The sequence below is a fragment of the Ranitomeya imitator genome, chromosome 2, assembly GCF_032444005.1.
Source record: "Ranitomeya imitator isolate aRanImi1 chromosome 2, aRanImi1.pri, whole genome shotgun sequence".
Lineage (NCBI taxonomy): Eukaryota > Metazoa > Chordata > Amphibia > Anura > Dendrobatidae > Ranitomeya > Ranitomeya imitator.
Window position 1 is genome coordinate 831,072,309 of NC_091283.1, and position 12,380 is coordinate 831,084,688.

At 40.9% G+C, this 12,380-nt stretch overlaps 1 protein-coding gene across 4 annotated transcripts in view; it reads left to right on the top strand.

Moving 5' to 3' along the window:
• The window catches only part of LOC138666017 (ovostatin-like), a 219,747-nt gene that overhangs the window by 175,469 nt on the left and 31,898 nt on the right, over positions 1–12,380 (top strand). For all 4 annotated transcript variants that reach the window (XM_069754074.1, XM_069754072.1, XM_069754073.1 and 1 more), the window contains 10 exons: positions 98–224; positions 1,416–1,530; positions 1,727–1,842; positions 2,511–2,669; positions 4,080–4,310; positions 5,541–5,598; positions 5,731–5,873; positions 6,931–7,080; positions 8,513–8,683; positions 11,941–12,073. In XM_069754074.1, the coding sequence (XP_069610175.1) occupies positions 98–224; positions 1,416–1,530; positions 1,727–1,842; positions 2,511–2,669; positions 4,080–4,310; positions 5,541–5,598; positions 5,731–5,873; positions 6,931–7,080; positions 8,513–8,683; positions 11,941–12,073 (1,403 nt within the window). The remainder of the gene's footprint in view (positions 1–97; positions 225–1,415; positions 1,531–1,726; positions 1,843–2,510; positions 2,670–4,079; positions 4,311–5,540; positions 5,599–5,730; positions 5,874–6,930; positions 7,081–8,512; positions 8,684–11,940; positions 12,074–12,380) is intronic.

Genomic DNA, 12,380 nt, shown 5'->3' on the forward strand with positions numbered 1-12,380 from the left:
AAGTAAATAAATCTATGGTGAACATTTTACTGTTGGACAGTGAAGGGGCCAAACACATGCTATTCCTAGTCATGAAGCTTCTTCTCTTCTGTCCTAGGTACACCTATGGCCAGGGAGTCCCTGGGAAAGTCACAATCAGAGTTTGCAGAGCACCACTCAATTATTACACTGGGAATGCCTGCAACCGAAATCCCGATGGTCTCTGCGTTTCTATCACTGGAGAAGTAAGTCCTAATTATAACAAATAAGGTCTCATGGTAACGAATAGCTCAACATTTGTGGAGCAAAAGACATTTAGGAAAAATTTCCACTTGGTATTCAAAAATATTCCATATGAAACAGAAGTTCATTCTAACAATAATTGGTGGAATAGACAACATTGGTGGCTGCTTCATCTGTACGTCTGGAGATTTTACTTGCGTATGTCTTCTATGGCAGCCTCCGATGTATACCATGGTGTAGGCCACTCTCTGCCTATATCGTTTATTGACTCTCATTCTAGAAAAAGGAAAAAATGCACAATAAATGTTTGGTCTGTGTCCATCTCTGTAGGAAACCACAACAAGGCACTCCTTTGGGTGGGATGGGTGGTAAAGGACTTTCCAAGTGTATGATCACAAAACAATGGGCAAACTGGCATGAAACAATTTGTAAAACTGCAAATTTTTTACAAAATTTGCTATTTTTGGTGTTTTCATGCAACGTTCAAGCAACTATACCAAAATGAGATGGGAAGGAGTGGGAAAGGGATGTGACATGGCCGTGCCAGCCCATCAAAATCATAGAAAATTTATAAAGTGGCATGCGTCTTTTGACTCATTATAAAAAAGAAAAAAAGTGTCCATCTCTTGCTTTCTCCTGCATGCCCATCATGAAGACTTGCATACAAAACGCTATGAACAAGGTACACTGTCCTGTTATTTTGGCATTGTATGATGATGCTAATTAGGCACTGTATGATAGCACCATAAAGGGACATTCTTGTACTTATTAACATCTTGGTTGGGTTATTTCAGGTACACCACCAAGAGGGGGCTGAAGGATCACCCAAAACATAGTAAGAATGCCAACTTTTGGCAGGGGGTCCATATAAACGTAAAGCCAGCCCTTTCCATGCTCAAACATACCCAAGAATACCAGTACCACTTCCATAATTTTAAGACAGTCCTCGTAAATTATAAAAACGAATTTCCAACTATTGTTTCTTGTGTTATACCAACAAAGTACTGCACAGAGAATAGCAACCTAAGACTAGCCATGTTTCTCTGTGGCTGTGTCTGACCACAGCACCACCATCACAAAGTATAGTTTTACCCACTGGGAAGGCACGGAATGTTGAGTGCAGGGTTCTAGTATATATCTGATGTACTCTCTTGCTGTTGGCAATATATTGATGACATTTTTCTGCTTTGCAGTTGAATTCCAATGGAACATTCAGCGGAGAACTTGACCTGACCACCTTCCAACTTGATCGGTCAGGATACAATATGGCACTTGGTATGGAAACAGTTGTGACTGAAGAAGGCTCAGGTAAATGTTGTGACTATTATTGACTGAATTCAATGTTGTTGACGTTGGCTCACATAACCCATGATCATGAGATTTATCATCATCTTATACTATGTATTTCCATTTGCTAGCTTTTGTAGGGGAGCTCGATAGATTCCCGCTTGTGCATTGTAAGTGACCATCATATTAATGATATCTTCTCCCTCCTTTTCAATAGGAATCCAAACGAAAGAGACAAAGGCCATCAGTATTACCAACCAGATGGGCAGCGTGCGTTTTGTTCCTCAAAATATGGAGAGGTTTTTCAAGTTAGGACTTCCATTTTATGTAGAGGTGAGTCAGTTCTTATAAGAACTCCCTAATTTTAGGTGTACAATGTCCATCTTGCTGATTCTTATCCTTCAGCTTGGAAAACTACCGTCAAGTTATGGAAATTGTGAAAATCATGTGCTTAAAGAGTAACTGTCGTTTTAATCTTTATTTCATAAATCAATAGAACACATTAAAATAAGCAACTTTCTAATATATCTTAGCAGAGAAATCTTCTTTCGCCTCCTGGACTGATCGATCATTCTTAATTCCATTACTAAGATAGAAGAGTACAGTTTGTGCTCAGAGTTCTATTGAGAACTTTTAGTAGAAACTTTCATCAGAATGTCGGCATTTGCCTCTAGCTCTCTCCTCCACTACACCCGCCGTAGGAGATCCTGTTGGTGCTTTAATAATTCTATGGTGGGTGTAGTGGAGGGGGAAAAGGAGTTAGAGGCAAATGCTGACATTCTGCAGAGGGTCTCTACTAAAAGTTCTCAGTAGAACTATATGAGCACCAGCTGCCCTCTTATTTCTTATCAATGGCATTAAGAATGAATGATCAGTCCAGGAGGCGAAAAAAGTTTTTACCTAAAAGATACATTGCAAAAAAATAAAATTATATATTTTCCCCCTATTTTTCAACCGGATTTTGACTTTCTACATCTTTGCATGTATATATAATTTTCTAGGCTGTGGCAGTAGATGGAGCTGGAAATCCACTGAGTGACCAGGTAATAGAGCTGCAAGTCAATGGGATAACTGTTAAGAATCTGACCACAGATGCCAATGGCAAAGTCCAGGACTATATCGATACATCGAAACTGGATCAATCAGTGGTGAATATCCAGGTGAGTGGATGAGATTTTTAATTATTTTTTTTTTTATTTTTTTAAATTTATTTGTACCAGGTTTGGAAAAAAATTGCCCAAAATTCACCACCTCCTTTTTTTTTTTTTTTTTTTTGTTAGTAAGGTTCAGAGACGTCATTTGAATCACCTGGACCACAGTGCAATGTTTCCTGAAAAATTGTGACAGGTTAAGACCTGCCCTAGTCCTGCCCTTCCAAACCAAACAAAAACATCCACTTTTGGATGAAATTTAAAAAATCTACCGTTTTGGGCCAAGACATCCCTAAATTTGCTGGGGTGGGGTCTTAAAAAATAAAAAAAAAATAAAAATTGGGACACTTCCAGCAAATTTGTGACTATTGTTAATGCTACAGAGGGTATTGTGCCGGGTCCAGATTTGCATTTGCATCCCTTATGGACACAGGGTTAGTTTTGAGTTGTTGTGTGGTTTGTTTGTTTTTCAAAAAACATGCACCACACCTGTCAGTAGGTTATTATTATTTATTGTTATAGCGCCATTTATTCCATGGCGCTTTACATGTGAGGAGGGGTATACATAATAAACAAGTACAATAATCTTAAACAATACAAGTCACGACTGGTACAGGAGGAGAGGACCCTGCCCGCGAGGGCTCACAATCTACAAGGGATGGGTGAGGATACAGGAGGAGGGAGGACCCTGCCCACGAGGGCTCACAATCTACAAGGGATGGGTGAGGATACAGTAGGTGAGGGTAGAGCTGGTCATGCAGCGGTTTGGTCGATCGGTGGTTACTGCAGGTTGTCGGCTTGCCGGAAGAGGTGGGTCTTCAGGTTCTTTTTGAAGGTTTCGATGGTAGGTGAGAGTCTAATATGTTGTGGTAGAGAGTTCCAGAGTAGGGGTGATACACGAGAGAAATCTTGTATACAATTGTGGGAAGAGGAGATAAGAGGGGAGTAGAGAAGGAGATCTTGTGAGGATCGGAAGTTGCGTGAAGTTAAGTACTAGGAGACGAGGTCACGATGTATGGAGGAGACAGGTTGTGGATGGCTTTGTACGTCATGGTTAGGGTTTTGTACTGGAGTCTCTGGGTAATGGGGAGCCAGCGAAGGGATTGACAGAGGGGAGAGGCCAGGGAATAGTGGGGGGACAGGTGGATTAGTCGGTAGGTTGTGTATATTGTTGCTCTGCGCCGTTCACTTCAATGGCGATGAGCTCAATTGCCTATGGACAGGTGTTAGGAAAAAAAGAGGGAAACAATAGAAGGTATTGCACGGGCAATGACCAACCAAGGGCTGTTCATGAATGATGACAAGTAAGACGAGGCCTCATGATACAGGGGAACAATCCTTTTTTTAATTCTGCAGAATCCTAGTAAACTTTTTACATTTATTTTTCATTGCCTTGAATTTTCTTTCTTTTCTTCCCAGGTCATTTACAAAAATTCTGAACAATGTTACGATGCCAACTATATCGTGCCCACTTATTCCAATGACTACTACTCAATCACACGCTTTTACTCTCGATCTGGGAGCTTTGTGCAAATAGAAGGACCTAAAGAAGAGCTTCAGTGCGAACAAACATATGACTTTAGCGTCAGATACATATTTGATCAATCGGCCCTTGAAGTAGGCGAAACCTCTACAAATTTCAGCTACATGGTGAGTATTAAAAGCTAAGGGGGTCAGAGATCATGGAAATGACAATAACTGGTACCTCATTATAATAACATAATAGTAAGGCATTCAAATCATTATGAAGCGTGAAGATTTATCAAACTTTATCTTGGGTTTTGCCCCGTTGTAGACACTGGAGGCTTAAATATATATTTAGGACATATAGTATCAGATACATATGTGTGGGAATGAGACACTGGGGGTTCTCAGTGGAGCACCTTCATCATGAAATTGATGGATGTTTTGGGGTTCAAACATACTACAAATGGACAACAATGTTCTAGTTCTACAAGAAAAACCTTTAAAGGTAACCTGTCACATCGGTTAGTGCTCTTTATCTGCAGATGTAGAGTTGTTCCACAGGTAAATTGTGTTATGAGGGTGCCCAGTTGCGGTACTGAAAGTTTGACTCCCTGGAGAAAATGAACTTTGTTCCATCTGGGAGCTGCCAGCTTTCAGTCATACAGGTGTCGACGCGGCTTCAGTTACCTCTCGCAGCACTTTGGGCAGCAGCTGTAAGATCACCCTGGGACGTGAAATGAGTCAGCTCTGCAGTGCATCATCTCTCAAAGTCCAGGTAGATGCTTAAAGGGTTGTCAGCCTGTATGACTGAAAGCCGGCTGCTCGCAGGAGGAATAAAGTTCTTTTTCATTGCCTTGCTTTTTAATTCAAAAGCCAGCTACACAGTTGGGATTCCAGATGGCCATTACTGAAGGCACATATCATTGACACTCAGTTTCTGAAAGTTTCCATTCTGGACGAAAACATCATAAACTAATGCATCAAAGATTTGATCATTTCTCCCAATATTGTCATTTAACAGTGACCAAAAAAATCCAGCATGGCAGATAGCTGTTTTGCAAAAAAGCCTTGACTGTCCCAAGAAATTGAGCTAAATTGGACTTTTTGGGGGCTGAAAATTTAGTTTAAAACTTGAAGACTAATTTCTTTGAAATTCAAATTTTGCAAAATTAGTCAAATTTTCCCAAACATTAAACATTTCCTGACAGCACCCCAGGACATGTGAGCCTTCTCTGGGTGATGCAGTCTTCTGCAACGTGGCCTGGGGCATTTTTTTGGGCACTCGATTTAAATCCACCAGATTGAATAAATAAAAGAAATTCAACAAGAATTAAATTTGCATCACTCATCATTGTTAGGAACCTTTAAGTTGTGTTCTAATTAATCCTGCTATTCATTTTTTTTTTTTTGTAGGTGATGTCAAGGGCAAATATCGTCGACTCGGGCAGAGTGCTAGTAGATCTGACCAGCTGTGAGTATCACCCATTTTCTGGTTGATGTACAGAATATGCCATAAGAAAGCAGGAGCCGTACATGTCACTGAATGTCTAGCTTCGCCTCTATATGTGCAGCGCTGACCAGTTCATTCTACCCCACATTTCAGCTCTGCAAGGAGAATTCAATATCACTCTACACGTAAATCCAGACCACGTTCCAGCGATTGACGTTATTGTCTACAACATCTTAAAGGAAGAGGTTGTGCTACATAAGATTAACCTTAAAACTGAGAAATGTTTCCGCACCAAGGTAAAGATTATTTCTATGTATTTCATCAGCGACTAAAGTCAACTGTTAGTGTTCTTCAAGGTCTCATTGGTACTTTTATAGAAGACAACTGTTTTTATCCACAGTAAAGTCTTGGGGTCTGATTCATCATTTGTGTTTTTTTTTGTGTCACTATACTTTTTTTAGTGACACTGTTGGCGCCAAATTTATCATAAATTTGGCACAGAGTCAAAAATGGTCTTAAATTTTTGGGGGGCGACTTTAGACTCAAAAGTCTCAAATTGCGCCCAAAGTTGGAGGCCTACGAAAATACACCAGTAAGGACACAAGTGTATTTGCACCGAATTTTGTGACTTTTTAAAAAGTGGCAATTGATGAATCGAACCAAACCATCTGGAATTACAAGAATCTGCCCTTAAAGTGGAGGGGGGAAAAAAAGTAGGGGAACATGCATAACGTAAATTAAAAAAAACAAAGGGCACAAATGGAATAATGAATTGGAAACAAGCAAAAAAAGTACAAAACAGGCTCAAAGGCAATGGTGAATCGCGGCCTTTGGGTTTAATTAATTAAGAATGGCGTTTCCTCTGCAAGTTTTATTTATGGACATTCAGGCATAAGATGTGCCAAATTCATTAAGAGGCGCACACCACTTAATGTACGGAGTGCATCTTATCAGTGGTGTGTGCCTCCATGAGCCTCGGTGGAAATGTTATTCCACTCAGGGTCTTTCGTAACATATCTGAAAATAAAAATGCTGGTACTTTCTAGGAAAATTCTGTTTAGCCATCTGTAACTCAAGAACAGTACACTGAACATGGTTTGTGTCTTATTCTGCTCATGTTGTGTAATGGTTAGAAATAGTTGATGGGGGAAGCATCTTTTCTGCTAAAAAAAAAAAAATGTTAGCTCACTTGGCTACAACTTTTCTCTGGCTTAGGAAAAAATACTTTTGAGGGTAGGTCTGAGAATTTTTTTTTACCAAATTGTTCCCAACTCAACATGGAGATGTCATTATTGTATAGCGCAGATGGTTGCTATAAGAAAATTGATAATGTGTCCTTTTTTCCTGTTTAAGGCATCCTTGGAATTCTCGGTTGAAAGGGCAACGCCCGGTTCCTCCATTGATTTGAATATTTTCTCAGAGCAACATTCCATGTGTCATGTGAGGATTTATGATTCAAGTCTTCTGCTTCTTGGCCAAGATCAGTCTCTTACTCCTGAAATGGTAAGAACAGATCTAAACGCAGAGGATTTATATGGAAAACCGTACATTTCTCACATTAAGCCTAATCTAATGGCAAATAACACAACACACTGACATCCCTTCTTCTAAATCTTCCCTTCCACAAGTTCTTCTTTCCATCTCTTAGTAACTTCCTGCATTTTTGATATTGCTATTGATACGACAAGATAAAATCAGTTATTATATAATGCAACCTTTTAAAATTGTTCATTTTAATGGCTCCAAAAGTTCCATTTGTTCTGGATGAACAGAACCAATGAGTTAACTAGTGATGAGGGCTTAAGGTGGCCATGAGCTTATGCTAGATCTCCTGAGTCAAGTATGCATGCTCTTGATACGGAGAGGGGAGTGTGCCTCAACCAGACACCTCTCGAGGCAGCTTATATCCCATGAGAACAAAGAATGGAGCAGGGTGAAATTCAACATGATCGAGAAATTAACACATTCAATTGTTTGTGCATTCTTCCCTGTGCACTTTCCTCCATGGTTTGCCAGGCCTCGGTCAAAAATACCCTAACTGTGACCTCTGTGATACCTTTTTTGGTCTTTATGCTATAAAAAATATCTACCCAATTTGCTCAATCCTCATTGATCTTAATTAGTGATGAGCGAGCTTGCTCGGATAGGGTGTTTGTTAGGTAATTCCCACATGTGTTGCATCTGTCTACCGTAGCAAAACATGCAGTCGCAGGGACTCGAAAATATTACCCAAGCATGGTCAGATAACGCTTTATCCGAGCACGCTCACTCACCACTAATCTTAATCAATCATGCCGCCTTCCAAAATGATCTAAATTGGCATTTCTGCCGTTTGCACATTGCTGGGCAGTAATGATGGATGATATTATTCCCAACCAACTATAAGACTTTTCATGTCCATCAGATCTTTGGCATTGAGTTTTCAAACCACCAATTGTTTTTTTTTTTTTTCTTCTCTGGTTTGCAATGTTACAGCACGTGATGGAGACTGCTGCAACATTGACCTATTTTCTGATGGAGACTGATATTCATGGGTTGACAACCTGCTGAAATTGAGGTTCTGACTACCTGAACTGATATGAGGAAGGCGTAATCTGATCTTGGGGAGGTCCACGAGGACTTTGCTTGTAGGAAGCTTAGATTTCACATAACAGACATGGTCAAACTGGCCACCGAGTATCAAATGATCTTCTTGTGAGTCCACACTCTTACATAATGGGTCACAAAAATCCGGCAAAAATGGAACCAAATTTTAAATCACTTCTCAGGGTCTTAATGGTGAGATATATGCTGCAAAAAAACAAAGCGGAAAAGCGCATTGGCTACATGGGTAGAAGGTGTTCTCCAGGAAATTTTCTTTTGGTTGACACTGCGCTCAGTTGCCTCCAATTGTCTTACATTGTATTAGAAAATGATCTTGATGTATTTTTTTTAGGTATATTCATCTCTACAATACAATAGTCTAAGTGGATACTACTATGAAGGATACAGTGTGGCTCCACCTGAAGAACCTTGTATTGATTCCAATAAGCAAATCAAGGTCAATGGTTTGTACTATTCACCTGTCGGCTTCCCCAATGAAGGAGACACCACTCAGCAGTTGTACGTGAGTATTGTACCATTTCCGAGCAGACATAAGCTGTCCTAAATTAGTCAGTGGAGCACACAGCATGATGCATTTGGTACTTGTTGCTGCACATGATGGTTGTTTTACTCTTCTTTCCTGCACCTGCTGGCTTGTTTTACTTCAAAATTTTGCCCACAAAAATAGTGCATGTTATTAAAAAAGCTAAATATAACAAGACTTGGCCATGTGAAAAGTTTCTGAAACTCATAATAAATTTGGTACAATTTGTGTAAAGAAGTGTCATCAGCAACTTGCATGGGACAAGTTGACTTGGTCACATGGAGCATGTTTGTGAATAAAAAGGGGGGTACACGGTCACACGTTGTACCAGCCAGGGGACAAACCTACCAATGGTGCAACCTGTGCAGTTGACCAGGGGCTCAAGAGATAAAGGGGGTTCACTTTTACCTCCAATGCAGGTAAAGTTGTACATTATCAAGAACTATTGGACTGCAAAAGGCCTATATATTCTTGCACAGGGACTTCTGTCTGTGTCGGCTACTAGTGTCAGCTGAAGGGAAGTTGCTGTGGAGCTCTGGCACATGTGTGGACCCATGTGCAGCCATCTGGTGCCAGGACCCTGTCCAATGACCCTGTGCAATGTCAATGGCCAGAAAGAGATGAGCAAATCATTCTTCCTTCAGTTTTGTTTTTCAAACCTTTAGATGGACTGGGTACAGGATAGAAAACCTTTTCATTTTCTGTAAATTTACATGAATGGCCTCTTCTAAGTAATTGCCATCAATGTACAGTGGGGCAAAAAAGTATTTAGTCAGTCAGCAATAGTGCAAGTTCCACCACTTAAAAAGATGAGAGGCGTCTGTAATTTACATCATAGGTAGACTTCAACTATGGGAGACAAACTGAGAAAAAAAAATCCAGAAAATCACATTGTCTGTTTTTTTTAACATTTTTTTTGCATATTATGGTGGAAAATAAGTATTTGGTCAGAAACAAACAATCAAGATTTCTGGCTCTCACAGACCTGTAACTTCTTCTTTAAGAGTCTCCTCTTTCCTCCACTCATTGCCTGTAGTAATGGCACCTGTTTAAACTTGTTATCAGTATAAAAAGACACCTGTGCACACCCTCAAACAGTCTGACTCCAAACTCCACTATGGTGAAGACCAAAGAGCTGTCAAAGGACACCAGAAACAAAATTGTATCCCTGCACCAGGCTGGGAAGACTGAATCTGCAATAGCCAACCAGCTTGGAGTGAAGAAATCAACAGTGGGAGCAATAATTAGAAAATGGAAGACATACAAGACCACTGATAATCTCCCTCGATCTGGGGCTCCACGCAAAATCTCACCCCGTGGGGTCAGAATGATCACAAGAACGGTGAGCAAAAATCCCAGAACCACGCGGGGGGACCTAGTGAATGAACTGCAGAGAGCTGGGACCAATGTAACAAGGCCTACCATAAGTAACACACTACGCCACCATGGACTCAGATCCTGCAGTGCCAGACGTGTCCCACTGCTTAAGCCAGTACATGTCCGGGCCCATCTGAAGTTTGCTAGAGAGCATTTGGATGATCCAGAGGAGTTTTGGGAGAATGTCCTATGGTCTGATGAAACCAAACTGGAACTGTTTGGTAGAAACACAACTTGTCGTGTTTGGAGGAAAAAGAATACTGAGTTGCATCCATCAAACACCATACCTACTGTAAAGCATGGTGGTGGAAACATCATGCTTTGGGGCTGTTTCTCTGCAAAGGGGCCAGGACGACTGATCCGAGTACATGAAAGAATGAATGGGGCCATGTATCGTGAGATTTTGAGTGCAAACCTCCTTCCATCAGCAAGGGCATTGAAGATGAAACGTGGCTGGGTCTTTCAACATGACAATGATCCAAAGCACACCGCCAGGGCAACGAAGGAGTGGCTTCGTAAGAAGCATTTCAAGGTCCTGGAGTGGCCTAGCCAGTCTCCAGATCTCAACCCTATAGAAAACCTTTGGAGGGAGTTGAAAGTCCGTGTTGCCAAGCGAAAAGCCAAAAACATCACTGCTCTAGAGGAGATCTGCATGGAGGAATGGGCCAACATACCAACAACAGTGTGTGGCAACCTTGTGAAGACTTACAGAAAACGTTTGACCTCTGTCATTGCCAACAAAGGATATATTTCAAAGTATTGAGTTGAAATTTTGTTTCTGACCAAATACTTATTTTCCACCATAATATGCAAATAAAATGTTAAAAAAATAGACAATGTGATTTTCTGGATTTTTTTTTTTTCTCAGTTTGTCTCCCATAGTTGAGGTCTACCTATGATGTAAATTACAGACGCCTCTCATCTTTTTAAGTGGTGGAACTTGCACTATTGCTGACTGACTAAATACTTTTTTGCCCCACTGTATATACCAGACACAGCCACACCTGGGGGTAAGCCACAGATAGAAGTGAAGGGACCATAAGCATTGGACCCTCACCAGTAAAACACTGGCAGCCACTAAAGATGGATCAAGAAAATATTTTCTCAGTGATATTCCTAGTCATCCTTGGAATATAAGAGGATTAACATGGGTTTTATGATAAGCCTACATAAGTTTTACTGTAACCTGACAACACAGGTTCTTATTCCTGCTAGCCACAATGGCTCAAACAAGGATGAGAAAGTCAACCTGGTGGGAGCTTCCTCCCCAAGAGTAGCGGCACCTGGTGACCCATATGCCAATTTAAGAGTATGGGATGTGTGTCCTTAGATCACTGTGGTGAGATTCCTGGGCCATTGGTTGGCTTTTATCTGCAGAAATGAATGGAACCATTGGGCACCTCTGCAGGTCACTGGTGTGAAGTACTACCATTTTCATCAAACCACGCTTCCCTCGTTAGACGGCATGCCCTTCTTGACACAACTTGTTGGTAACACATGGGTCTAGAAAGTGCTGTGAGTCCATTAGAGTCCAAGTTCTGCCACGAAAGTGCCATTGTGCACTCAATAATGACCTACAACCCAGGCCAAGAGTTCAGAAAGCTGATACTTGCCACCAGTGCCTGCCTGAGCCACCCATCCTCACGACCTTCACGGGTTTTGGATGCACAATAGGAGATATAAAATATTATCTATCACATGGATCCTCCACACACACTGGGTGGGAAAACAATAAAAAGTGCTAAAGCTGTTGAGGGGTTGATGATTGCCTCTTCTTCAGGCTGATGATGGTGACATACATTGTCTGTTTCTATCGTCCTTATGTCATGGTGATACGCGTTTCTTTCTTCCCATTTCAGGATATCGGCCTGTTTATTCTTACAAATACAACCTTAAAGAAACCTACACTTTGTGGGCAGCCGTCTATTTTTGCAAGACCAACTTTTTTGGATGGTGGTTTCATGATTTCAAATTCCTTTGCTAGCATGGCAGGTAATGCAATCATGACACAAACAAGTGATTGCTTTTATTACTTTAAATAATATGGACATCTTTGAGTATTTCCATAAGATATGCTATAAATGTCTGCAGGATGCGGGGCCAATCTTTAGGACAAATTTATCTTGAAAATAGAGAACCTCTGTCCCATAGACGCTGTCAGTTGAGAGGTTGTGGGACACTCATGGCTCTCCCCACTTACTTCTATGGCTGATCCGAAAGTGGCCGAGAAGGCTTACTCAACCATACTTGTAACTCCCACTCCCAGAGTGAAAAGGGAATGTCGCACATGCACAACCAA